The sequence below is a fragment of the Herpailurus yagouaroundi genome, unplaced genomic scaffold, assembly GCF_014898765.1.
Source record: "Herpailurus yagouaroundi ecotype Mexico unplaced genomic scaffold, PumYag 28, whole genome shotgun sequence".
NCBI classification, from domain to species: Eukaryota; Metazoa; Chordata; class Mammalia; order Carnivora; family Felidae; genus Herpailurus; species Herpailurus yagouaroundi.
Window position 1 is genome coordinate 112787227 of NW_024412376.1, and position 27491 is coordinate 112814717.

At 36.7% G+C, this 27491-nt stretch overlaps 1 protein-coding gene across 1 annotated transcript in view; it reads left to right on the plus strand.

Annotated features, from left to right (window-relative positions):
• LOC121040212 (transmembrane protease serine 11D) overlaps positions 1-23583 on the plus strand; it is a 52014-nt gene extending 28431 nt beyond the window's left edge. Inside the window, exons 5-11 of the mRNA XM_040490648.1 lie at positions 6059-6220; positions 7621-7660; positions 9751-9835; positions 12900-13077; positions 18498-18757; positions 19873-20015; positions 23292-23583. Coding sequence (XP_040346582.1) covers positions 6059-6220; positions 7621-7660; positions 9751-9835; positions 12900-13077; positions 18498-18757; positions 19873-20015; positions 23292-23453 — 1030 coding nt within the window. The 3' untranslated portion in view covers positions 23454-23583. The remainder of the gene's footprint in view (positions 1-6058; positions 6221-7620; positions 7661-9750; positions 9836-12899; positions 13078-18497; positions 18758-19872; positions 20016-23291) is intronic.
• Positions 23584-27491: the final 3908 nt, after the last annotated feature.

A 27491-nucleotide genomic window follows, 5' to 3' on the forward strand; every position in this document is an offset into this window, starting at 1 on the left:
AAGTGTCAGACTTCAGCTCAGGTCATGATCTCATGGTTCGTGGGTTCGAGCCCCATGTCAGGCTCTGTGCTGACAGCTCAGAGCCTGGAGCCTGCTTCGGATTCTGTGTCTCCCTCTCTCTGCCCCTCCCCAGTGTATGCACGCGCTCTCTCTCTCTCTTAAAAATAAACATTAAAGCGTTAATGTTTATTAAATAGTAATATTACTAGTAATATATTAAGCTTATATTAAACAATATGGCCCATTTGACTTTTGTTCACAGCATAGATAATGAGACATTCACACAATTTGTTGCAATATTATGAAAGTAGTATTATGGGCAGCTTAAAAAACAATGCAAATAAATAAAAACAAAACATGCCACATTTTGATCTATTACTAATGTAAGTAAGCATATCACTTGAATACATGGTAGAAAAAAAAAAGGTTAAAGAGAGTTGGGTGAGGGTACAGTAACAAGGCGATCCTACTGTATAAATCCAGTGGATACCATTCACAATACAGTCTATGTAAACAGTGCCCCCTTGGAGTTGTGCAATTCTGTGGTCCTGGGCATATTCAGCCAAGATCAGAACACTATGACCAACATCAAGCTTTTTGGTTTGTATCTGCCTGGAATGCTATAACACAAAGGACCTTGTGGTCAAATCCAAGCATGTGTGGCATGAATTAACAATAAGGGGAGTAGCAGCACGCATTCTAGTTATTTGACATTCCTACCTTAGTTGAATATATACTTATCTGTGTGATGTGATGAGACAGGCCCTCCCAGCTAAAATACTGACCCTTACTGACCTTACCACAAATGCCTCAAATGCCCACATTACCCAATCCTTCAAATAATATGCAAAAGTCCTTTGAAAGGGAGGTGTTTCCCAAATACCACCACCACAAGAAAATTAATAGTTCTTATTTGCTATAGAAATACTTAGTAAGTCCAGAGCATGAACATCTGGTCAGATACGTTTTGTTGAGAAATGAGAGGGGAAGGAAGAATCCATGGGAAGAGTACTACCAAATCAATTTTAGTCAGTTCAGCACACTTTCGCCTTAGCACTGTCTTGTGAAAATCTCTGTACTAGCCACTGGCTTTCAAAACTTGTAGGATTGAATGAGTCATCTGTAGTATTTTACTTCCCACTTACTGCTCAATCCCCTGCAATCTTACTTCTGATGCCACCACAAAATGCTAATCGCCTTTGCCAAATTCAACAAGGACATTCAAATCACAAGCTCCAAGCAAATTATATCATCTTCTGTTTGGACCTCTCAGTGATATTTGGTACTGTTGTATTTTTAATCCTTCTTAAAATAGTACCATCCTGTAGTTTCTATGACCCTACACACCCTATTTTCCTCTTACCTCTCCATTCACTCCTCAATTTTCTTCACTAGCTCTATTCCTTCTCTGCACGTCCTTCAAATGTTGGACATTAGGCTGTGCTATAAGCCTCTCATCTTCTCAGTTCACATTCTTGACTTTCAGTGGCTTAATTTACCCCTATATGTTCATCATTCTCAAAGTTGCATCTCTGGGCCAGTCCTCTCTTCTAATCTCCAGTCATGAATGTACACAGCCATCTCCTTAATGTCATCACACAGGTGTCTCACAGACAACTCAACTTACTAAATCCAGACCTGAACCTATCATCTCTCTCCCACCAAATGTTACCTCAAATTAATTGAGGTGTCACTTTCAACCTAGTTGCTCAAGAAATATGTAAGTCATCTTTAATTCCTCCTCTCCCTCAACCCATACATCCAATCATCTAATCTTTCAGTTCTATTTTCTAAATATCCCTAAGATCCGTAACTTTTCTTCAAACAGTGCCCTCAACCATCTCTCTCCTGGACTATGAACAGCCTCCTAATGAGTCTCCTTTCCTCCAGTCTTGCTCCACTCCACATTCTACAAAGCAGTCAGAAAGACTTTTTGAAACAAAATTCTAAACATATTACTCCCCTGGTTAAAATCCTTCCATCCTTCCATTGGCCTCTCCTGGGCTTATCTTTCACTATCATCCAACTAGACTTCCTTCAGTTCTTCACTGGCCCTAACCTCAAGACCTTCATAGAAGCTATTCTCTCTGCTGGAAATGTGCACACACTTTTCCCCCTTTCCCTTCAGTTTTAAACACAGTGTGTAAATAGAAAGCTTGAGGTACGGTAAGTCAAAAAAAATCAGGAAAGGATTACCCTTAAAAAGATAGTTTGTTACAGTTCACAAGAGGAGGGTACATGCCTCTTTGGTAGAGTTGTTATAAAGATCAAATAAATTAGTGTAAAACACATGGTCCTGTTTGGGTATCTTATTCAAAGTTTGTCATTCACTAAAGATACCTCTTCTTTGAATTGGTTCTTCTACTTTTGTTAGTCTTTTCTTGTTGACTTGTAGGAATTCTGTATTTATAGTAGGTAGCAATCATTTGTCACTTTCTGTGTTGCAAATATATTCTTCCTGTCCATAGCATATCTTCAAACCTTATGGCATCTTTTATTGTGAAAAGTCAGTTGCAAATAGTCTTATTTAAGAAATTCTTTCTACTCATGTATGTAAAGACATTCATATTTTCTCGTAAGTTGTAAACATTTTTGCTCATATTTAGACACTTTGTATATGATATGAGAAATAGATTTAAATCTTTCCATATGAGTCATTTTCCTTCCATTTGTGATACCACTTCTGCAATACATTGTTTACATATGTCAAAGAATCAATTTCTGGTCATTAATTCTGTTCCTTCCTATTAAGCTTAATACTTGTCATTCAAATAAAATCTACCACTATAGATTTATCTATTTCTCCTTATGCAATATATTTTGAGGACATAGTGTCAAGTACCTATATGTTTGGAATTGGTATATCTTCCTCAGGAATTAGTTCTATCAAGATATTAATCTTTTTTATCCCTAATTAATTTTTTTAATCTTAAGATATCTTTTTTTAATGTGTATTTATTTTTGATGAGAGAGAAAAAGTGTGCAAGGTGGGGAGGGGCAGAGAGAGTGAGAGAGACAGAGGATCCAAAGCAGATTCGGTACTGACAGCAGCGAGTCCGATATAGGGCTCAAACTTTAGGGCTCACAAAGCATGAGATCATGACCTGAGCTGAAGTCGATCACTCAACCAACTGAGCCACCCAAGCACCTCAGTCTTAAAATCTCTTGTGCCTGATACCATTATAGCTACATTGATGTTCTTGTGGCCATCATTTTTCAATATATTTATCCTTTTATTTTTATTATTTACATATTCTTATAGGTTAGACATTTCTCCTAAAACAGAAAGTTAGATAATATTTTCTAATGCATTCTAATCATCTTTGCCTTATTTTAGTGATTATCCTTAAAATTTAAATAAGGAGAGTTGGCTTAATCCATTACCCTTCTACTTGGAATTCTTATTCATGTTATTATGAATGATGTTTTAGCGCCACCTTATTTATAATGACACCAAATCAGTCATTGTAATGATAGATTACCAGTTTGTCACTTTCTTTGTTCCCTATTTCTTACTGTACCTCAACTCTCCTACGTTCAATCTCTTTCTTACTGAAGTACTTCATTTATAAATTTTCACAAGAGTCAGGGCATCTGGGTGGCTCAGTTGGTTAAGCGTCCAACTCTTAATTTCGGCTCATGTCATGATCTCACAGTCATGAGATCGAGTCCTGCTTTGGGTTCCATGCCAAGCATGGAGTCTGCTTAAAATTCTCTCTCTCACTCTGCCCCTCTCCCCTGTTCATGCTCTCTTTCTAAAATAAAATAAATAAATTTTCACAAGAGTAAATGATCTGTAAAGTATCTTTTTAATTTTTCTTTGGTCTACAAAAAGTCCTATTTTATCTTCATTCTTGAATAAGACTTTAGTATGGATATAAAATTCCAAATTAATAGCTATTGTGTCTCAGTGCTATTGTACTCTCAGTGTATATATACAATTATATATCACCTTTTTCATTGCTATTAAAGAAACTGTCCTTCAGTCAAAATGTTCTTTGGTAGCTAATCTCTTCTCCATTGTCTGAATATCTTCCATTTGTCTGTGGAGTTCACAGTTTTTTAATGATGTATTTGTATGTGTGGGGGGTTTTTTATTTAGTATGCCTCAGATTCATTGTGATCTAAGCCTTCATGCCTTCATCAATTCTGGATAATTCTCATCATCTCTTGTAATATTGCTGCTCCTTTGTTTTTGTTATTCTTTAGTTTTGCATTAGGTAAACACTGAGCCTTCTCTAGTCTCTTAGCCTCTATTTGATGTTTCATCTCTTTATCTGTTACGTTTTGTGTGATGTCTTTATGTTCATCTTTCAGTTCACTAATTTCTCTTCAGCTTTGTCATATTCTATGTAACCCACCCATTGAGTTTTTACTTTCAGGGAAACGTTATGATTATGTATTCCTGTCTGCAAGCTCTGTTTGTTTCTTTTGTGAACCTGTCTGGTCTGTTTTGATAAAGTCCTATACTTTTCTCATATTTATAATTCCCCTTTTATGTCATTAGTCATTTCAAGTATAGTTATCTGTTAATTTTATTATGTGACGCTTTTGAGGATGCTCTCCTTTTTCTGCTGAATCTAGCTCATGATATGTTGTTTGCCATTGGGATTGTATGCTGATATTTAATCCCACTTCATAAGTAAGACACTATGCAGCCTGGATTTAACATTCAATATTACAGAGCATTTGTTACTCTAGGAGGATCAGCAGCATATGGACCTTTTTTGTTTGTCGGTTTGTTAATTTCTTAACGTTTCTGGAACCATGAAGGTGGTGGTACTATAAATCCAAAACTTTCAGGTAGCTAGGCTCTTGATCATAAATTATCAGTAGAATCTTCTTTTTTCTGTCTAGACCTGGAACCCTAAGACCCATAGACCTACAGACCTTTTTTCTTTTTTTTTTTTTTTAAATGACATGATGAGCGCGTTTTTTTCTTTCCAATCCATGCTTTCATTGAGGGTTTAGTTCTTTGAGAATCCTGGTCTTATTTAGAAACCTAATGTTCATCTCCCTATTTAGCACTAGCCCAAAGAGTCCTCTCCAGCAACTATGTAAATGCTAAAAGTCAAGCCTGTTGGATACTCTAGTGCTTATCACATAATATTCATTTTCCTTATTTTTGGCTTTCCAAGATTTCCCTTCCTTTAACGTGACTTTAGCTTTGCATTCCAAATGAAATGTATTGTATTTTATCAAACACTTCTGGTTATTTTATATGGAGAAGGTTTTTTTTTAATTATTTGGGCTTTTGAGATGTTAAAAATGGATATAAATTATTTCTTCAGTGTCTACTCCTCCATCTAAACTGCAAAATCCATGAGAATAGCAACTGTGAATCTTGGTCACAGCTAATTTCTGAAACCAAGAACAGTGCCTAGTGCAAGAAGGTACCTATTTAATATTGCTAAGTAAATATTAAATTAATATCTGGAATAAATATTACGGCAGAAATGACTATTGAGAGGAGAGGAGGAGGCCTAGAATGAATATGAGAGACAAATTTGTCTAAAGCACCTTTTCAGGAGAGAAGATGGCCAATGTTAGGTGAAGGAAATGATTTACATGGTAATTTACACAGAAAGAAGTGGAAATTATATCAATGTTTGATAATTATAGCCTTCAGTCAAATTATTAAGGCTCACTGTGAGAACTATCTGCGGTTAGCTGATAACAGAGGTAAAATTTTAACATATGACTACAAAAGTTAAATTTTGCTTTTGTAGCCACATTAATGGGTTTAGGTAATAGAAAATTAACCTTACCAAAGTCAAACCATAAATGGCAGAGCTAGTATTATTCAAATTCTGGCATTCTGACTTCAAAGCAAGCTATACCAAATAGTGGATACAACATACTATGCATCAAAATCAAATATTTGTGGAACAGCATTGTGTGATAGATCATTAAGTATGCAAACACTGTTATGTGACCAGTTAAATTCTAAAGTTGAATTGCCCAAATGAATCTTTTTAATGTTTAATCAATAAGAGTATATAAACAGAACAACTGAAAATTATAATTATCTATTTTTTAATATATTTATGGTTTTCAGGCAAGAGGGTAATGGTGTGATAGCAGATGTTGTCATGAAATTTAAATTCACTAGAAACAACAATGGAGCATCAATGAAAAGGAGAATTGAGTCTGTTTTACACCACATGCTGAATAACTCTGGAAACTTGGAAATAAACCCTTCAACTGAGATAACATGCAAGTACCATTTTTATATACCATTTTATCCCAATATATCAACTAAACCAGTTTTAATTCATATTTTAATTTAATGAGACTGACTTTTCTTTCTTTGGAATTAAACTTTATGAAAACACTATATTATAAAGCTAGACATAATACATAGTTCTCTAATATAAAACATTCTAAAATTTAAAGAATCATTTAGCATTCATATAATAAATTTTATTTGCTAAACATTCTTTATTACTTTTCCCTCTCAACACTCCTTATCTCTCAACAGGAGAGACATTACTGTCAGATCTTCAATCTGTAGGTGTGCTATAGGAATGGTAAATAGCTGCTCAAGGTCAGAGAACAATTGAATTAACACTCCACCTCACCCAGAACCCAGCATTCAATCGGGAGGTGTGTGATTAATACTCCTAGAATAAAGAAGAAAATTAGAAGATTTAGCAACATCCCTAACTCCTCTCTGAAAATATCTGTACCTCTTCTTGTCTTGAATCTATTTTCATTTTTTCCCATCCCAATTGCTACCACTCTGGTCCAAGCCCACATCATTTCTATCTTGAACTATTTGCACTAGCCTCCATACTACCCGTTTTATATAGTGTTGGCCCCTTCCAAACTATTGTCCACATACTGATCAAGTTATGTTTTATATTTTAAAACATAATCTCATCATTATTTAAAAGCTTCCCATGACTTCCCACAGAAACACAAAACAAGCAAACAAAAAAAAGACCTGTAACTGGGATACCCAGGCTTACCCAGGACAGTCCCAGTTCATATCAATTGTCCAAGAACCATTATTAATATTAATCCCTAAGTATTTTGGTTTGGACAATAAATGATATGACCATCTCATTTAAAGCCCTGCATGATCTGGTTCAAACTTACCCCTTCAGCTACTTATTATACCACTCTTCCTTATTCACCATAATCTGGCCACATTTTCATTTCCTCCACCTGCCAAACTCTTCTCCTCCTGACTCAGGGCCTTTGTATACATTGTTTCAGTTTCTTATAATACTCTCTAGTTCATCCCTTTACATCCATCAGGTCTCATCTGGGTCACTGGTTTCTAATGTAAGCCTTTTCTAACTTCTATTACTCAATTATTTACCTGTATCATGGACTCCACTTTCCTTCATAACATTTATCACAATCAAAACTACAAAATTATTTGTGTGATATTTCTGTTGATTGTCTTCATCCTACTCTGTAAGTTTCCTAAAGGCAAGAACAAGTCTTTCTTGTTCATCCCAGTGTGCTTCTACTACCATCTACTACATAATAGATGCTCCATTAATATTTCTTGCGTGACTGAAAAAAAAGACTTGATATGTACATAGAATTTAAGGACACTCCTCCAACTTTGTCATGCACTATTAATAAACCTGATTCCCTTAATATAAGCTCAGGATTAAAGGATTTTGGTAGCCCCCACACTGGACTGGTATTCAATTAGTATATGTCTGTTATAGCTGTACTAAGTGTTACAATATTGAAATGCTTTCCTATCTATCGGTCAACCACCACTGTACCACGCCCACAAAGATGTCTCCCCAGCCTCTTCAAATCCTCCCATCCCTACCCCCAGACTCTCAGTTCATCTCCCTGCAATTGAAGAGTTAATGCTTAGGGACTTCCAAGACACTGCTCTAGCTCCACGGTTTATTACATCCTTCTGACTGGCTGGCTGATGCTCATCCATTACAATTTGTTTAATCCCCACAACCATAGACTCTACTTTTATTGTTCCCACTCAGAAACGATGGACAATTGCCCAGAGTCCTGCAATCTTCATGTAGGGGAGGCAGGATTTGAACTCAAGTCTCTCTCATTCAAAGAATAAAAAGGAGTGGTCAGTTTTTTTTTTTTTATTCCTGGCATCCAAAAGGATATTTGGACTCCCCTGACACAAAGCAGATATGATACCCAAACCCTGTGAAAGTTCTGGCAGGAAATAAGTTTACAAAAATTGATTTTAGAAATCATGAAAACTTGTCTGAGAAGGTTAGATATCTTTTATAGGAAAAAAGAAACTGGTTTCTCATTAGAAGCTTTCAAGCAAGGAAGGATATGATCGGACATAGATTTTTAGGGGGAAAAAAAAACAGCCTGGTAAAGTGAAGGCAGACACATTGAAAAGTGCAAAGGTGGAGGCAGCGAACGCAGACTGAAGGTTGTTATAATAGCACAGATGTTAGGGGCGCCTGGGTGGCTCAGTTGGTTAAGCGTCTGACTTCAGCTCAGGTCAGGATCTCGCGGTCCGTGAGTTCGAGCCCCGCATCGGGCTCTGGGCTGATGGCTCAGAGCCTGGAGCCTGCTTCCGATTCTGCGTCTCCCTCTCTCTCTGCCCCTCCCCCATTCATGCTCTGTCTCTGTCTCATAAATAAACATTAAAAAAAGAATAGTACAGATGTTAAATGATGAAAGCGTGAACTAAAGTAGTAGCCAAAGGGATGGGGAGGATAGGCCTGATTCAAAGGATAGTTAGAGGCTAGAAGATACAAAATCTGAAAGCAAATAAAATGTGAAAATGACAGGAAGGGAGGGAACTGTGAAAATGACAGGAAGGGAAGGAACTGGAGACTGTTTCAGAATTCTAGCCAGTGGTAGAAGTGGAATCATTTCCTAAAGGAGGAAATATAACAAAAGTAGCAAATCTGGGGTAAAATTTGGTGACCTTGAGTTTGAGAGGGCTGTAGCATGTGCAGACCTTAAACTAGAATAGACAGATCTTCACTATCTACTATCAACATAGTTTTCTGTCTGCGCCCTCCTCCCATTTTCCCACGTCACACTTTCACTCCTAGCTCTACTGACTTCATTGTTCCACAAACATCATACATCTCCATGCACTTGTGCCCACTACACCTTCCACCTGGAAAACACTTTCACTGCTTGTCTACCTAGAAAATTCCTTTCATGTCTTCAGAATACAGCTCATATGTTTTTCTCACCATGATAACTTGGTGAATATCTCAAGTCGCATGACCACCCTCTCCTTTCTCCTCTCTACTTCATACTTAAATTTATTTGAATGATTTTTTTAAAATAATTTCTAAACTGTAAGTCATGTGAGGGCAGACCTCCTGTATTTTTCTCACTGTTACACCTCAGTACTAAGAATTGTATCAGTTGAGTAATACAGATGTATCAATATATACCTACATATATATTCAGGTAAATGAAAACTTAACTTCTCTTATACGACTTATCACATCATATCTCAACAACTTGCTTATGTTTCTCTTTTCCCAACTAAACTGAGTGAATTGAAAGCAGGAATATCTTTTAAATATCTTTTAAGTATCTCTTAGTGTTTGATGAGAAAAAAGCACAAACTTAAGTATAGATAACAATAAATTGGGGGAAGACTGTAAACACACATTTCTAGGACTTATGACTCAGAGATTCTTTCAGCAGATCTGAGATGAAGCCTAGAAATCTGTATGTATCTTATCAGGCCCTAAGTGATTCTGATGGTGGTTGTCTGAAGACTACATTTAAGAAATTAAGACTACATGTAATAATATACAGTACTTATTGTATTCATCTTACTCTCACTTTTTTTTTTTAACACCAGCAATTACTGACCAGGATACAGTGGATATGTTCACTCAAGGTAAGTTTCTAAATTACCTTATAAAAATGGTTTCCAAAATATAAATAGTAAACATTCAAGTATTTGCACTCTTTGTCAAGGTAGTTTCTTTTTTTTTTTTTTTTTTAAATTGGGATTTTTTTTTTTTTTTAAGATTTATTTATTTTTGAGACAGAGAGAGAGACAGAGCATGAACGGGGGAGGGTCAGAGAGAGGTAGACACAGAATCTGAAACAGGCTCCAGGCTCTGAGCTGTCAGCACAGAGCCCGACGCGGGGCTAGAACCCACGGACCGTGAGATCATGACCTGAGCCGAAGTCGGCTGCCCAACCGACTGAGCCACCCAGGCGCCCCGTGTCAAGGTAGTTTCTATTGAGGTGTTATTTTTATTCTTACTTCACTCCTGTGGTCTGAGATAAGACATTGCTGATTCCAACGGCCAGTGATGTGTAGGTTTTCCCCTCCTTTTAGAGGAAGGTGCTGGCAGCAATGGCATTCTGTGTCAAGTCTGGCCTCAGGAAAAGTTTTTTTGCAGCTTTGGGAAGCTTTTCCTGCCCCAGTTCTATGGTGGCACTCCCTTAGACTTATAAACTATGTTTGGTGACACCATTTATATGGCTTCTCCTAATCACCAGAATAGCTTGCTTTGTTGTGGATTTAGGTTAATCGAAAAGTATAGTAAAAAAAAAAAAACATTATAAAAAGTGATGTTAGTTTTAGGTCTCAAATCTTAAGGAAAAGTCACTACTTTCCAATGTCATTCTGTATACTCTCAGGCTAGGATAGCAGAAATATAATCCCTAGAAAACAGCTGTTTACTTCTCTGGCTGATGAAATATAGTTAGAAATTAGTTCAATATACCTTAATAGCTGGCCTATCTCAGATACTTAAGTGATGTTACAAGGTAATGGTACCTTTTTCAACTTCATTTTATATTTAATTCATGCTTATTTTTAATGAAAATGTGCTTAAGTAATTTACTAGGGAATTTGGTTGAAGGATGAAGCAGAGGAACTTATGTTCTATGTATATTCTTTTTTTTTTAAGTGTATTTATTTACTTTGTGAGAGAGGGGGGCAGGGGAGAGAGACAATTCCAAGCAGGCTCCACACCGTCAGGGCCCAGCTGGACACAGGGCTCAGTCTCAGAACCATGAGAGCATGACCTCAGCAGAAATCTAGAATCAGACCCTTAACTGACTGAGCCAACCAGGTGCCCCATTCTTTGTATATTCTTAATGAAAGTCTGGAGGTCTGTAAGAAAAAAAAAATGCCTTTGGATGGATGTCCTATTGAAGTAGTGTCACTACTTTAGAGCAATAGAAGTTGTTGCTGATGATTTACTTCTTATTTCTTAGTAATAGACTAAACAAAAGGAAATAAATCATGGGAATGAGGATGAAGAGGGCTTGAATGATCATTTCAGCTTTGGCCATTGGAGTGTTCATGGGCTTTCTCCTTTAAGGCACTTAAATAAACCTTATCTAGATGCTTAGAAACCCTCAGTTACCCTCAAGAATATTCTGTGAAATATGCCCTTGAAAAATGGCACATTTGGTAATATAGAGTCAGTTACAGAGGTAGACTGGAACTTCCACGATGAGCTGGATTACCACTATGGAGATTTCTTGATGAAAGCAGTTTTCCTCCAACTTCAATGTGGACATGAATCACTCATAAGAATGTAGCTTCTAATAAGTTCTGAGGATCTGACATGCAGCATGGTGACTACGGTTAATAATACGGTATTGTACGCTTGGAAGTTGCTAAGTAGATCTCAAGCACTCTCACCACACACACAAGAAGAGTTAACTATGTAATGTGATGGAGGTGTTGGTTATCTTGATCTTGGTAATCAACAATATATATGGATATCAACTCATCACACTGTACACTTTAAATATATACAATTATATATGTCAATTACTCCACAATAAATTTGGGGAGAGGGGGAATGCAGCTTCTGATTTTTTTTCCTGGTGTGGGTCTTAGAGTCAAGTTTTTTCAGCTTTGAGGTATAATTGACAAAATTGTAAGATATTTAAAGTATACAACATTATGATTTGTTATACATATGCATTATGAAAAGATTCTCCCATCTAGTTAACATATTCATCACCTCACATATTTACTCCCACCCTTTTTTTGGTGAGAACGTTTAAGTTCTACACTCCTAGCAAATTTCAATTATACAATAATGTTATCAACTATAATCATTATGTTTTGCACTAGATCCTCAGCAGAACTTATTCATCTTACAGCTGAAAGTTTGTCCCTTTTTATCAAATTCTCCACATTCCCCCACCCTCCAAGCCCCTGGAAACTACTTTCTATTCTTTCTTTCTAGGAGTTTGACTTTTTTTGTTTTTTTTTTAAGATTCCACATATAAATGGTATCAGGCTGTTTTTGTCTGGATTTGTTTTTGTCTGGATTATTTTACTTAGCATGATACCCTCCAGGTTCATCCATGTTCTTGCAAACAACAGGATTTCCTTCCTTTTCAAGGCTGAATAATATCTCTGTATACATGTATGTATATACAAATATATATGTATACATCCCTTTGTGTATGTGTATACACACACACACACACACACATTCTCTTGACCTATTCATTCATTGATAGACCCATAGGTTATTCTACACAGTGCCAACATGTCAACATTTTTAATAAACTTCCAGGGTATACCCATACTGCAGGTCCACAGATCATACTTTGGAGTAGCAAAGCTATATGGAAATTTCCTAGTGAACTTGTGGCCTGAGTTGGTATATCCAGCACTAACCTATCTTAACCCCTTTTGATGAGGAATTTCAGAGAACTCTAAAGTTGCTCTAGAATTTGAAGTCTCTATGTCAATTAAGTTCAGAAATATTCTCTAAAATGCAGTCTATAGGCAATAGTAGTCACAAAGGTACTCTAAAAAACAACACATTAATCTTGCTTTTGGAAAGGCTAGCCTGTTCTAAGGACAAATACACAAAAGACAGCAAAGCTGTAAAAGATGGAGAGACTCTAACAGCATCTCCCAAATGTAAATGAATCATAATCTTCCCAGCACATTAATGCTTTTTTCTTATTAGGATGTGGGGCCCGTACAGACCTAATAACTCTGTCTGCAGAGAGGATCCTAGGAGGCACTAAGGCTGAGGAAGGAGACTGGCCATGGCAAGTCAGTCTACAGACGAATAATGTTCACCACTGCGGAGGCATCCTGATCAGTAGTATGTGGATCTTGACAGCAGCTCACTGCTTCAGAAGGTAAGGCTATAGCTTATCTACCCACCTGGGAACAACTAGGAGAGACAGATACAGGACTCCACCTTGGACTGAACATGATTGGATTATGCTAGAAATAATTGCATGTGGAAAAAAATTAATGAGCCTTTTCTTCCTATTCATGATAGCAAAAACATTTTTTTTCCTCCTTCAGCTGGCTAATTTAATACTATTTTTCTCTTTCAGGTTTAATTTAAATCCTAGCTATGAAAACTTGAGAAATTTACTGAACCTTTATAAGCCTTTTTTTTTTCCTAAATTAGGAAGATACTATTATCTGTGTCTTAGCCTTATTGATAGGATTAGATACACTAATGCAAACGTGTTAAGTGTTAGCAAAATTAATTGCTGTAGGAAATTTGCACATTACATCATATAAGCTGATCAGCTGGCTCATGGCTGATCTGAGACTGCCTTATGCCATTAACTAATTCTTTCAAAACAATTATTGAGTATCTACTATGAGCACAGTATTATCACAGAAGGTAATTAAACACTGCCTATACTTTAAGTGAGCCTACATTCTAATGTTGGAGATAGACATACACAAAAATAATGATCAATAACAGTGAGTAGCATAAATAAAATGAATTTAAACAACTTCTAGAAAATTCTTCACTGATGTGACTAAAGGATAGTGCTAACATGAGGGTAATAAACTGCCAGTGGATAGTAGGATGCATAAACTTACTCATGATAGAAATTTAGACCTAGATGACTCAAATCTGTGAGGTTCAGACACACCTTATTATTGGAGCATCCTTAGACCCTAACAGTTGCTGGGAATTAATCTCAAAACATTCACTAAGTGAAGACATCTAAACTCAAACGTGCCTCTGACCATATCTACTCTTTTCTCAGACTCACTCAATATCCATAGTCTAAAATCCAACTTACTACACACCCATAGCCCTCCTATTGAAACAATCCAAATTTCTTTCTCAAAGCATGAACCTTGAGCTCCAGTCAGACTGCATTATTCTCTTCCCCTGGATTCTGCCTACTTTTTCAGGTTTAAGAGCATTGTGCGCTAGTCTTGTTAAACTTTACTCCCTCTTAATTTAATCGTTTTGTAACAGGCACTATATTATACAGCAATACCCTCAAATCTGCAAAGGACTTCTTAGAAATAGTGAAGATTTTTCAGAATTCCAATACGAAGAAATGGAGGAAGGGATATTAACATTTTAGGGAGAAGAAGAAGATTGAGAAAATGCTCTTAAACCTGAAAAATAGTAAGAGAATAATGCAATCTGGCTGGAGCTAAAGGTTCAATCTTTATTTCCACTTGAAAGGCCAAAGAAGAACTATGGAACGAATTGATTTTAATCGCTTCTGAGTGTGGGAACCAGAAATGCAAATGCTTGGATTTAGTATAACAAAGGATGTAATACATAAACAGTCTGTATTCTAAGCCCTATGCAGACCCAACTACCAAAAGCTAAGTAAAGGATATCACTATAATGAAAGTCACCATTATAAATATCATCAACGTTTACCAAAGTAATTCATGATTTTAACTTTTTTATTTATTTGGAGAGACAAAGAGTGAGCAGGGAAGGGGCAGAGAGACGGGGAGATAAAGAATCCCAAGCAGGCTCTGCGCTGTCAAAACAATTCCCACAGACAGTGAGATCACGACCTTAGCTGAGATCAAGAGCCAGACACTTAACTGAGACACCGAGGCACCCCATAATTCATGATTTTAAATGCTTGGAACATCTTTGAATTATGCCTCCCCAATCCTTCTATTCACTACTAAATTGATCCAGGAAAGCTAACAAACTATGTGAACCTTATATTGGCACACTTCCAGTAGGCCTGATTGTCACTGGGAACCCATCAACGAGGATTTTGGGGGACACAGCCAGCCTTACATCAAGATATATAGATGTGATAAGGCCCTCCAAGAGTCCATGAGAAGATTTTTGAGTTATCACTTCCCCTATGAAGTCTTCCCTGATGCTTTCTTCCTCCCCCATGGTACTCTCACAGAAATCTGCTCACTTATCTTTAGCAGTAGTCCCTGTGATTTATGATACTTAATTGTCTCATGTGGAGCTGCTCATGAACAGAGACCATAGTTATTTATATATTTTTAAGATTTTAAATTCCAGAAAGTTAGCATACAGTGTAATACTAGTTTCAGGTGTACAATATAGTGATTCAACACTTTCATACAACACCTGGTGCTTTTTAATCCTCATCATCTGTTTAACCCATCCCCCCACCCACTTCCTCTCTGGTAACTATCAGTTTGTTCTCTATAGTTAAGCCTCTGTTTCTTAGATGGTTTGTTTTTCTCTCCTTTTTCCCCTTTGCTTGTTTGTTTTGCTTCTTAAATTCCACATATAAGTGAAATCATATAGTGTTTGTCTTTCTCTGACTTATTTCACTTAGCATAATACTCTCTAGCTCTATTCACATCATTGCAAAGGGCAAGATTTCATTCTTTTTAAGGCTAATATTCCAGTGTGTGTGTGTGTGTGTGTGTGTGTGTGTGTGTGTGTGTGTGTGTGTACCACCTCTTCTTTATCCATTCATCAGTTGATGGACACTTGGGCTTTTTCCACAATTTGGATATTGTAGATAATGCTACTATAAACATTAGGGTGCATGTATCCCTTTGAATTAGTATTTTTGTACTCTTTGGGTAAATACCTGGTAGTGTGATTGCTAGATCATAGGATAGTCCTATTTTTTTAAAATTTGTTTAATGTTTATTTATTTTTGAGAGGAGAGAGACAAAGTATGAGAAGGGGAGGAGGAGAGACAGAGGGAGACACAGAATCTGATGCAAGCCCCAGGCTCTGAGCTGTCAGTACAGAATTTGCAATAGGGCTTGAACTCATGAACCTTGAGATCATAACATGAACCGAAGTAGGATGCTTAACCAATTGAGCCATCCAGGTGCCCCAGGGTAATCCTATTCTTTAACTTTTTGAGCAAACCAGAGTAGCTGCACTAGTTTGTATTCCCACCAATGCAAGAGGGTTCCCCTTTCTGCATATCCTCACCAACACCTGTTTCTTGTGTTGTTGATTTTAGCCATTCTGACAGGTGTGAGGTGGTATCTTAGAGTAGTCTTGATTTGTATTTCCCTGATGATCAGTGATGTTGAGCATCTTTTCACGTGTCTGCTGAATGTATGTCTTCTTCAGAAAAATGTTCATGTCTTCTCCTCATTTTTTAATAGGATTATTTGTTTTTTGGGTGTTGAGATTTATTAGTTCTTTATATGCTTTGGGTAATAAACCTTCTACACCTTATCAAATATATCATTTGCAGATATCTTCTCCCATTCTGAAGGTTGCCTTTTAGCTTTGTTGATTGTTTCCTTCACTGTGCAGAAGTAATCCCAATAGTTTATTTTTGCTTTTGTTTCCCTTGCCTCAGGAAACATGTCTAGAAAGAAGTTGCTATGGCTGATATCAAAGAAGTTACCACCTGAGTTCTCTTCTAGGATTTTTATGGTTTCAGGTGTCACATTTAAGTCTTTCATCCATTTTGAATTTACTTTTGGCTATGGTGTAAGAAAGTGGTCTAGGTTCATTCTTCTGTATGTTGCTGTCCAGTTTTTCCAACAGCAACTGTTGAAGAGTTAGTCTTTTTCCCATTGGACATTCTTTCCTGCTTTGTGGAAGATTAGTTGGCCATACATTTGTGGGCCCATTTCTGGGTTCTCTATTCTGTTCCATTTATCTAGGTGTCTGTTTTTGTGCCAGTACCATATTGTCTTGATGAATACAGCTTTGTAATACGGCTTGAAATCCAGAATTGTGATGCCTCCAGTTTTATTTTTCATTTTCAACATTACTTTGGCTATTCTGGGTCTTTTCTGGTTCCATACAAATTTTAGAATTGCTTGTTCTAGCTCTGTGAAGCATGCTGGTATTATTTCAATAGGGATTGCATTGAATATGTAGGTCGCTTTGGGTAACATAGACATTTTAACAATATTTGTTCTTCTAATCCATGAGCATGGAATTTTTCTCCATTTCTTTGTGTCTTCTTCAATTTCTTTCATCAGCTTTCCATAGTTTTCAGTGTACAGATTCTTTACCTCTTTGGTTAGGTTTATTCCTAGGTATCTTATTGGTTTTGGTGCAATTGTAAATGGGATTGATTCCTAATTTCTCTTTTTCCCTGTTTCATTATTGGTGTATAGAAATGCAACATATTTCTGTATGTTGATTTTGTATCCTGGGACTTTACTGAATTTGTTTATTAATTCCAGCAGTTTTTTTGTGGAGTCTTTAAGGTTTTCTATATATAATATCATGTCAGCTGCAAATAATGAAAGTTATACTTCCTCCTTGCCAATCTGGATACTTTTTATGTCTTTTTGTTGTCTGATTCCTGTAGCATAGTTATTTATTTATATTTTTATTCCCAGAGACTCATACTGTTTCTTATACAAAGTAAACATGTAGTAATGACTTGTTCAACTATAACTAATGAAAATAATAGTTATTTCCACTGAGTGCTTACCTTGTATGCCAAACATTGTTTCAATACTTACAACTGAGTGAGGGCATATAATCAGTCACATTTTGTGCAAAAATAAACTGAGAATTAAAGATATGAAGTAAGTTGCCCTAAATAACACAGTTAATATATGGCATAGCCAAGATTTAAATCTAATTCTAATTTTTTTTTATTTAACATTTATTTATTTTTGAGACAGAGAGAGACAGAGCATGAATGGGGGTGGGTCAGAGAGAGGGAGACACAGAATCTGAAACAGGCTCCTGGCTCTGAGCTGTCAGCACAGAGCCTGACGCAGGGCTCGAACTCATAGACCGCGAGATCATGACCTGAGCCAAAGTCGGCCACTTAACCGACTGAGCCACCCAGGCACCCCTAATTCTAACTGATTCCAAAATCATGCTCTTATTTGTTTGCTGGAAGAAAGAAAAGGAAGGGAGGGAAAGAAGAGAACAATAGCTTTAAAATTTTCTCTGTAAAGAGACTGATCAAAAGAAGTTCAATATGAAAAATTCATGTATTCGGTGGTTGTAAACTACTTTTTTCTTTAGAATTTTTAACTAGCATTCACTCTTACATAAGCTACTGTACATTATAAGATTATTTCCTGGACATATAATTTTTATTTCTGTATCACCTATATCTAAACTCCACAAAACTCTTAAATTGTTGTTGCGTGGATACATTTTATTTTTATTCAAGCTTAAGAGCAACACTGAGTTAATCAACTCTTCAATTCGCAGACCCTTTAGACAAATTATCATTCATTTACTAACTATGTAATCCAGAAAATATATACCAAAGAGATATTGATCAAATAGTTGCTAGCCGGGAAAGGGATGGCAAACGCAAAATTGAAATATGTGAAATGCTCATAAATTCACTCTTCAAAACACATTCTCATATTTTTTTAGCTACCCTAATCCTCGTCAGTGGACTGTCACTTTCGGTGTTTCAACAACATTTCCTAAACAGAGAAGAGGAGTAAGGACTATTTTAATCCATAGCAATTATAACCCTGCAACTCATGAAAATGATATTGCAGCTATACAACTTGACAGAGGCATCACCTTTACCAAAGATATCCATAGGGTGTGTCTCCCGGAGGCTACCCAGAATATTCCGCCTGGGTCTACTGCTTATGTAACAGGATGGGGATCTCAAGAATATGGCGGTAAGTGTCTCAGGAAAAATCAAACAACAACAACAACAAAATCTCCTGGGACTTGCTGTTATGTAATTTAATTAGGGAACACCTGAAGGACATGTTCTGTGGAAGGAACGACCCCATATTCTGATGAGTCCAACCTCTAGTTATTACTACATATCCTCAGCAAAGCAAAGCAGTGTCCCTAGAAATCATGGGGGATTCTCAAACATAGTAATAGGGAAATGTAAAATAAAAGTGGTGAAGAAACATGAGTTCTTCAATGAACCAGGGACTCTATAGGTCTCAAATGTCTCTCATATAAAGAAAATTTTTAATTTTGAAAAGAAGATTTTGATAGGTATTCTCTAAGGGTTTTAACACTCTCTAAGGTGTTAACAATCATTAAGGTATTCTGAGATGAAATGAATTCTACCTCTAGAGCAAGAAACTCTACACACATAAGCACTGCTCACTCTTTGTTTATTGAATGAATAATGAGGGCAATGTAAAAGAACAAATAGGGCCATGGTGAAGAGAATATCAACCAGGGCGTGGAAGGACACAGCATTAACAATTTCCACATGCTTCAGCTCATGCTGTAGATTGTATCTCCAAGAAATAATATGAAGACTTAATTGTCCTAGAAAATACCTCATTGTGTTTTCACCACTGAAAGTAATTTGGTGTAATAGATAAAATGTGTGCCAATCATAAAAATGGCAGTGCCATTTTGAAGGAACATCAATACAAGTAAAATAAATTATTTCTTTAGCCTTGAAACCAGACTGGTTTCTCCTTCATTGGTAAATTAAAGTTTACTCAATATGTAATTTTCCAATTCAAAGTCAGTCAGTGAATAACTTAAATGCTGCTAGTCAATATTAAAATAGCAGATATGTTTTGCTCTTGAGGTCCAAGGGGCACTGCATCACAAAGTAAGGTAAAAAAATAAAATTGATCTGTGGAGAGGGTTTATTCTTCTTTACTATGGGCATCTTTGCTGAAAAGAAACTCCCAATATATCTTCCATAGCCTGCTTTGCTAAATAAGATACAGTGTTTTGGAGTCCAGTTATTCCTTCCCATGTTTGACATAGAATCATTAATTTACCCATTCCATTTCTGCTTTATACTTCACAGGTAGCACAGTTTCAGATCTACAGCAAGCACGGGTCAGAATAATAAGTAATGATGCATGTAATGCACCAACTAGTTATAATGGAGCTGTTTTGTCGGGAATGCTATGTGCTGGACTACCTCAAGGTGGAGTGGATGCATGCCGAGTAAGTTCAAAATAATGTTATCATGTCATCATCCAAGTTCATAAGCACTTACTGGCATGTGATACTGTGATAAGCATAGAGGTAACATAATTAGAATACATAGCCCTGATCCTCCAAAAAATTGTTATATAGATTTTACAGTTAAAATTCTCTTATGAAATTGATCCAACATTAATTTTAAGAACTTTCTTTGTGATTTTTAATATAAATAACACCTGAATATCACCACCCTGAAGATAAAAAATGTACACAAAAAGCTTAGTTATTTCAGTCACAACAGTTTCTACAATTGTAAAACAGCACAAATGAGGGAGGGGGGAACTATTTAGATCGGTCCTGTCTTTTTAAACCAAACATAAAAATGAAAATAACTATGAAATTCTTACTTTAAAATAATTACAATAGGATTTTAATGCTAACATTTTTAATTAAATTATCTAAGCAATTAATGTGGTTATATCCTTTAATAGATTTTGATCCTATGTCTGAAATCCAACCTCATATAGTAACAGCAATAACTACTTAGTATCCAAAATTACATTTCTGGAATTAAGAAAAATTAATCTTTTCTTGGGGAATCTGCTGCTGTTTTGGGGGTGGGGGGAAATTGTATGCAGAAAAATCAAGTTTATTCTTTCCTCAAACAATGCTGACAGTTTTTTATTTCAATTTTTTTATTTCACTTTTTTATTTCAACTTAAATTCTAATTAACATATATGGTAAAATTGGTTTCAGGTGTAGAATTAAGTGACTTATCACTTACAGACAACACCCAGTGCTTATCACAAGTGCCCTCCTTAGTACCTATCACCCATCTAGCACATCCCCCACCCACCTCCCTCCATCAAACCTCAGTTTGTTCTCTATCTTTAAGAGTCTCTTATGGTTTGCATACATTACTGACTTTTATATTTTAGTTCTCACATTCTTGAAAAAATGGGTAAGAAGTAGCTCTTCCACAGTTTTTTCACATTTTGGGCATTTTCCCCTAAATGAAACATTTTTATTGACCACAAGTTGTGTATAAATGGAGAGGAACTGTTTATCAGTTTTCAAGAAACCATTAATTACCCATTAGCCCTTTGTTCCCTTTAAGTGGAGATGTCTTTGTGATAGGAAACACTTCTTGTTCCACTTCCTATTTTTTTATTGCCAGTTCTGTAACAAAAAATTCTCAAACTTCATAGTTTTCAAAAAGTTCACCAAATAAGTAACACACATCTACACTGACAATTCAGCATTAATTAGAACCGACTTAGGGAAACACATGAAATATAAAAGGTCATTACTCATGCCTTACTCAAAATGTCCCTTTCCTTCTGCATACACAATTTCCACTCTTCCCCTCAAGCCCAGATCAAGTCATCATGAAATTCCCCCTATGTGTTCCACTCTGGACCTCACTAATTTTCAGCTGAAATACTACAATACATAGAGTTTGTGCATCAGAAAGAACTAGCATTTGGGGCGCCTGGATGGCGCAGTCGGTTGAGCGTCCGACTTCAGCCAGGTCACGATCTCGCGGTCCGTGAGTTCGAGCCCCGCGTGGGGCTCTGGGCTGATGGCTCAGAGCCTGGAGCCTGTTTCCGATTCTGTGTCTCCCTCTCTCTCTGCCCCTCGCCCGTTCATGCTCTGTCTCTCTCTGTCCCAAAAATAAATAAACGTTGGAAAAAAAATTAAAAAAAAAAAAGAAAGAACTAGCACTTTACAAAAGAGATTATGAGATCATACTTGTTTCAGTTCATTTATTCATAGAAATTGTATGTTTTCTGTGCACCAGATACAGTGCTAGACAACTATGTGTTCCCTGCACTCATCAGGGCTATAGTCTAGAAGAGGGAACACAAGTTAAAATGCCTGCACAACCAGGCAGTGAAGCTGTCCAGATACAGGATAAATTACATGTCTCTCTTAGTTTAACACCTGCTCGTCCACTCTTAGATATTATGCAGAGAAATTCCTTACTAGAAAGAATAGCAGCAGAAGCACAACGATGAAAAAGAACTGGGTAGCTGGAGCACGAACACACAACCTGAAGGCGGCAGGTGCCAATCAGCTCCATGCAGTGCTTGCCATGCGATTGGTGATTCACACACTGACCCTTCTCCCAATCTAAACCAGTAATTAGAAGAGCTAGCTACAAAGTGTAGTCAAATGAATAGCAAAGCATTCTAAAAGCACACTTGATAATAGTTGGCTTTTATTAGTAGTACAGACTGTATGCCAGGCTATACTGGAAGTGTTACATGTATAAAACTCATTTAAACATATAGAAACATTACTCATAGATGAGGAAACTGAGATCAGAAAAGCTATTAAATACTTTACTGAAGGTCATATGGCTGAGAAGTGGAGAATTCTTCTTACCCAGTCTATCTAACTCCAGAACCCACAGACTCAATCTACCATGCAGCATGTAAAATGGACTAAATTTATCTCCCCAGCTAGATTATTGCATGTACAAATATTTGTTGGTTGGGTTATTATAATTGGCCAGTATTTCATAAGGAATGTTTTACTCATTGCCTTATAAATTTCTTTGTGATTATTCACCAAAGAATACTTTTTGATGATATATTATTATCATCAGACACCATGCAGGTACTATGAATAGGAAGATAAATGAAACTTCATCCATTCAACAAATATTTGCTTAGCATCTCCTGTGAGCTAGAAGCTTAGGATATAGCAGGGTCCAGAATAAGTATGCCTTCCCTGGCAGACCTTACAAAATAACCAGAAAAACAGACAATGAATAAGTATACTAAATGCTGTGAGTTTTGCAGCAATGTGCGGCTGTCACAAGGGGAATTGGTGCAAGGGAGTAAGTTCAAACAGGCATACAATGTGTTTGCATAAAATAATATAGAAGTGGTGAAAGAGATACACACAAGATGTGGAACACAGGAAGTAAAAAACCAACCCAACCCAAAGCTAGAAGGGGTGGCGGTGGGAAAGAAGGCACAGCCCTGTGAAAGCTTCCTGGAGGAGGTAAAGTCTAGGATGGGAAGCAGTCCACCAAGTGACTGAGGACAGTCTGGGAAACATGCACCTCATCTTCTCACACCTGAGGAAGGAACAGTGTGTGTTCTTAAAGGATTTTGGTTAATTTTCACATGAAATTGGTACACTATTTCAACTTGCTGTAACATTTCAACAGGAAATGTCAGATTATTTTTATTGTCATAATGAGTGTGACTTCTACTGACAGAAATAAACTCCTTAATACTTCAGGGTGGTCTCACACTTAAATTCAATCATTGTGTTTCTTTCAGGGTGACTCTGGTGGCCCACTAGTTCAAGAGGACTCACGGCGGCTTTGGTTCCTTGTGGGGATAGTAAGCTGGGGGGATCAATGTGGTCTGCCAGATAAGCCAGGAGTATATACGCGAGTGACAGCCTACCGTGCTTGGATAACTGAAAAAACTGGGGTCTAGAGCAATAAAGGCATCTCTGTGGCAAAGTCTGTATGCTGGTGTACGTCTAAAATTCCAAAACCTTGCCTTTCAGCTGCAAAAGAACCCGAAATTGCCCTATTTTAACCTCCTGTCACATAAATATCGTTTCACAAACACAATTTGTTCTTTATTACTACAGATTTTGTTTTCTCAAGAAAGCTATATGAATGTTGCATAGTATTGTGGCTGTGTGCCAGGGGAAACATGTAAACTAGTTACAGAGGTAACAATTTTATTACAGTTGTGATAAGAGCTCATAGTGAGAAAAACAGGTACCCTGAGAGAAGATATTAGAGGAATCTGGACAAGTCTGCAGCATTGGAGGAGTCTTCCCTGAAAAGTCTCACTGAAGCTGATAATGGTAGAATAATAGTCAAGGCAGCAAGAATAGCACGAGGAAATAAAAATCCTATTTACTTGAAATTTCTGGTTACTCAATAGGCGGTGTAAGTCCTAAAATTAAATATGTGAAGTCATTGTACAGCAATCTTAATTACCCTATAAGAACACACTCCCAAAGAAACTGAGGAATTTCAGGTATTTAAGATCAAAGCTAAAATAGTCACTGCTCAACTGAGACCCAAAGAATTATAATTTTTATGATGAATTTTATTAAAAATATCTTGGGGCACCTGGGTGGCTCAGTCAGTTAAGTGCCTGACTCTTGGTTTCAGCTCAGGTTATGATCTCCACACTTCGTTGAGATCAAGCCCTGCATCAAGCTCTAAGTTGACAACGTGGAGACTGCTTGGGATTCTCTCTGTTTTTTCTCCACCCCTCCCCACTCTCTTTCTCAAAATAAATAAATAAACTTTAAAAATATCTCTCATCTATGTGAAAGAGAGAATTTACTTCCTCTGTAAACTGATGAAAGACACCTGTGCAACCTTCTTAAGTAACTTCCAACTATACAGTGCTTTTGAACAACTAAGTAGGAATAATCTTAAGAACTAAAGATCACCCCAGTGGTGGTCATTTTTGAGAATATAAGGACCCTCAATAGCTAAATCCAAGTAATGAATTTAAAGTCAAATGTGAAGTTATTTTGCAAAAAGAAGGGTTAAACAGTTTAATTTCAGTAAAACTGTCTTGGGGTGCCTGGGTGGCTCAGTCAGTTGAGCGTCTGACTTTGGCTCAGGTCATGATCTCATGGTCTGTGGGTTCTAGCCCCGTGTCGGGCTCTGTGGTGAGGCTCAGAGCCTGTGCTCAGAGCCTGGAGCCTGCTTCAGATTCTGTGTCTCCCTCTCTCTCTGAGCCTCCCCCGTTCATGCTCTGTCTCTCTCTGTCTCAAAAATAAACAAACATTAAAAAAAAATTAAAAAAAATAAAACTGTTTTAGAAAAGAAATGTCTCTCTCCTTTTTTCTCCCTTTCTCTTCCTTACACACACATTACCAATGAACGTAAATAAAATCCATTAAAATTTAATGGCACAGTAATTTATGTAGTTTGAATCACGAATGTAACTGAATTTTTATGGGATCCTGACATTAATTAAAGCTTGGTTACGCATGACCATCTATGTGTCAGGGCTTCCTCCTTCTAAAAGCTAACTCACAACACCTGGGCATCAGAACTACAACATGCATTGTGATAAAAACTTCTTGTATTTCCTCATGTAAATTGTGAAGAGACCTACAGTGGAGTCATTTACTTTTAAGGAAAAGAAGTTGAAAATTTAACTAACTTGGTGAAATGTGCAAATTATTGATACATGTCATTTCAAATAAACTCTTTTAAAACCATTTCCCTGCCTAAGAATTTATGGAAGTTATGATTTATGAATGGCAATCCAAACCATTTATTTAATTGGTTCTCCAACAAGAGAATTGCCAAGCCGACTCTAAAGGCTTGGTACTTTCTGCTGCCTTATAATCAAGCTCTATAACTGAGGCAAGCGTCCAGCCTGACACTCCCTGGCTTCACCTGGTGAGGACAATGTTAAATTGGTAACTTAGTGTAAGCCTCAAGGGGAGCATGTTTTTGTGTATAGGTGTGTTGGTGTGTACATGTTTGTGTGTGTGTGTGTGTACATGCCCCCACATATTCATAAACATTTTTATTTATTCCTATGTATTGAAAGCTATATAAAGTACTTATTTAGCAGAAAACAGAACAAATTCAATTTATTGAAAATAAAATATTATTTAGCAAATATGTTTATTTATAAGAGAAGGAATATCTGAGGACCTTCTTTATTTATTTTTAACGTACTAATGGGTTCCATGTTACTGACAGCTAAGTAACTCCATGAAAGCAATTTTAATATTTATGGGAGGTCCTAGAAGATTCAGGAGAAATATTTTATAATATCAAAAGGGAGTCTTCCAGAGTACCACTTTGCCATGAATAATAATTACTCTCGTTTAAATGGGAATGGAACAAAGAACTTCTTAGATTATTTATCTAAATCTGTCATAGATTCTAATTTACACAATTCAATTTCTATTTTCCAGTTTGCTAAACATTAAATGGTTCAAACAGATCGAAAATAGTTGTTTTCTTTCCATTTTTCATATGTCTATGTAATCCAAATCTCAAAACACAGCCCTTTTCATTTCTAATCAGTTTGATTAATCTCCTATGGGGAAAACAGATCTTTTCCAAGCATATTTCAAGTGACTCATTTCTATAAGCATCAGTTGTCTTTTTAAGGACAGGTCCCTTGTCAAGGGAGATACTTAAGCAAAATCTGGATGATCACCTGCAGAAATGTTTTAAAGGATTTCTGCAAAAGGTCAGGCTTAAAAATAGATTATTTCCATGGTCCCCTCCAGGCTAAGATTCTACTCACAATTAGGAAATAGTTTGGGGGAAGCATAAGATCTCTGAGAGAGAGAGGAATTTCAGAGTATTGGGACATTGTTTAAGCTGGTGCACAACCATAAAACATACATCATCTAGAGTAAATAAATCAAACTGATCAAAATTCAAATAAAGTAGAAATCCATTTTGGAGGGGGAAAAAAAAGCAACTGAATGAAACTGAGGAATTCAAAAAGCAAACAGAACTCTCAGAGCGTTTTCCAGGGTGACCTCTACCTTTAACCTCCAATCATACAAATTAGACTGAAAGTACTAATGCAATAAAAATCAGGGAATACATTAATAAAAGGGTTTTTCCCTACAAAATTCATCCATCTAACCAGTCATTCATTGTTTTACCCATCATTTGTTTATCAATAGCTTTTGAGCACTTATAATGTGCCAAGCTTTATTCTGATCTAGTCAAGCCAACTTCTAGGAAAGAACAAGCCTGGCAGAGAAACAAGCAAGTATAACTTGTCCTGAGATGACAAGTTTGTGAGTTCGAGGAACAGTAAGAAGTCAATGTGGTTGGAGTAAAACTACTGAAGAAAAACATGTGTTAGAGGAGGTTGAAGAAATAGGTACATGGGCCAAAGAAGTTTTGATTTTATTCTAAATTTGAGGGCAAGACTTTGGAGGAGAATCACAACACCTGAGTATCAGAACAACTACATTCACTATGATGAAATCTTATACTTCCTCATGTAAATTGTGAAGTGACCTACGCTGAAGTCATTTACTTCATGGAAAAGAAGTGCAAATTTAACCAACTTGGTGAAATATATACACAAATTGTTGGTATACCTTATAACAAATAAACTCCTTTAAAATCATTTCCCTGCCAAAAGACCTTTGACAAAATCCAGCACCCTTTCTTAATAAAAACCCTTGAGAAAGTCAGGATAGAAGGAACATACTTAAAGATCATAAAAGCCTTTAATGAAAAGCCCACAGGGGCGCCTGGGTGGCTCAGTCGGTTAAGCGTCCGACTTCAGCTCAGGTCACGATCTCACGGTCCGTGGTGAGTTTGAGCCCCGCATCGGGCTCTGGGCTGATGGCTCAGAGCCTGGAGCCTGCTTCCGATTCTGTGTCTCCCTCTCTCTCGGCCCCTCCCCCGTTCATGCTCTGTCTCTCTCTGTCTCAAAAATAAATAAACGTTAAAAAAAAAAAATTAAAAAAAAAAAAAAGCCCACAGCTAACATCATCCTCAA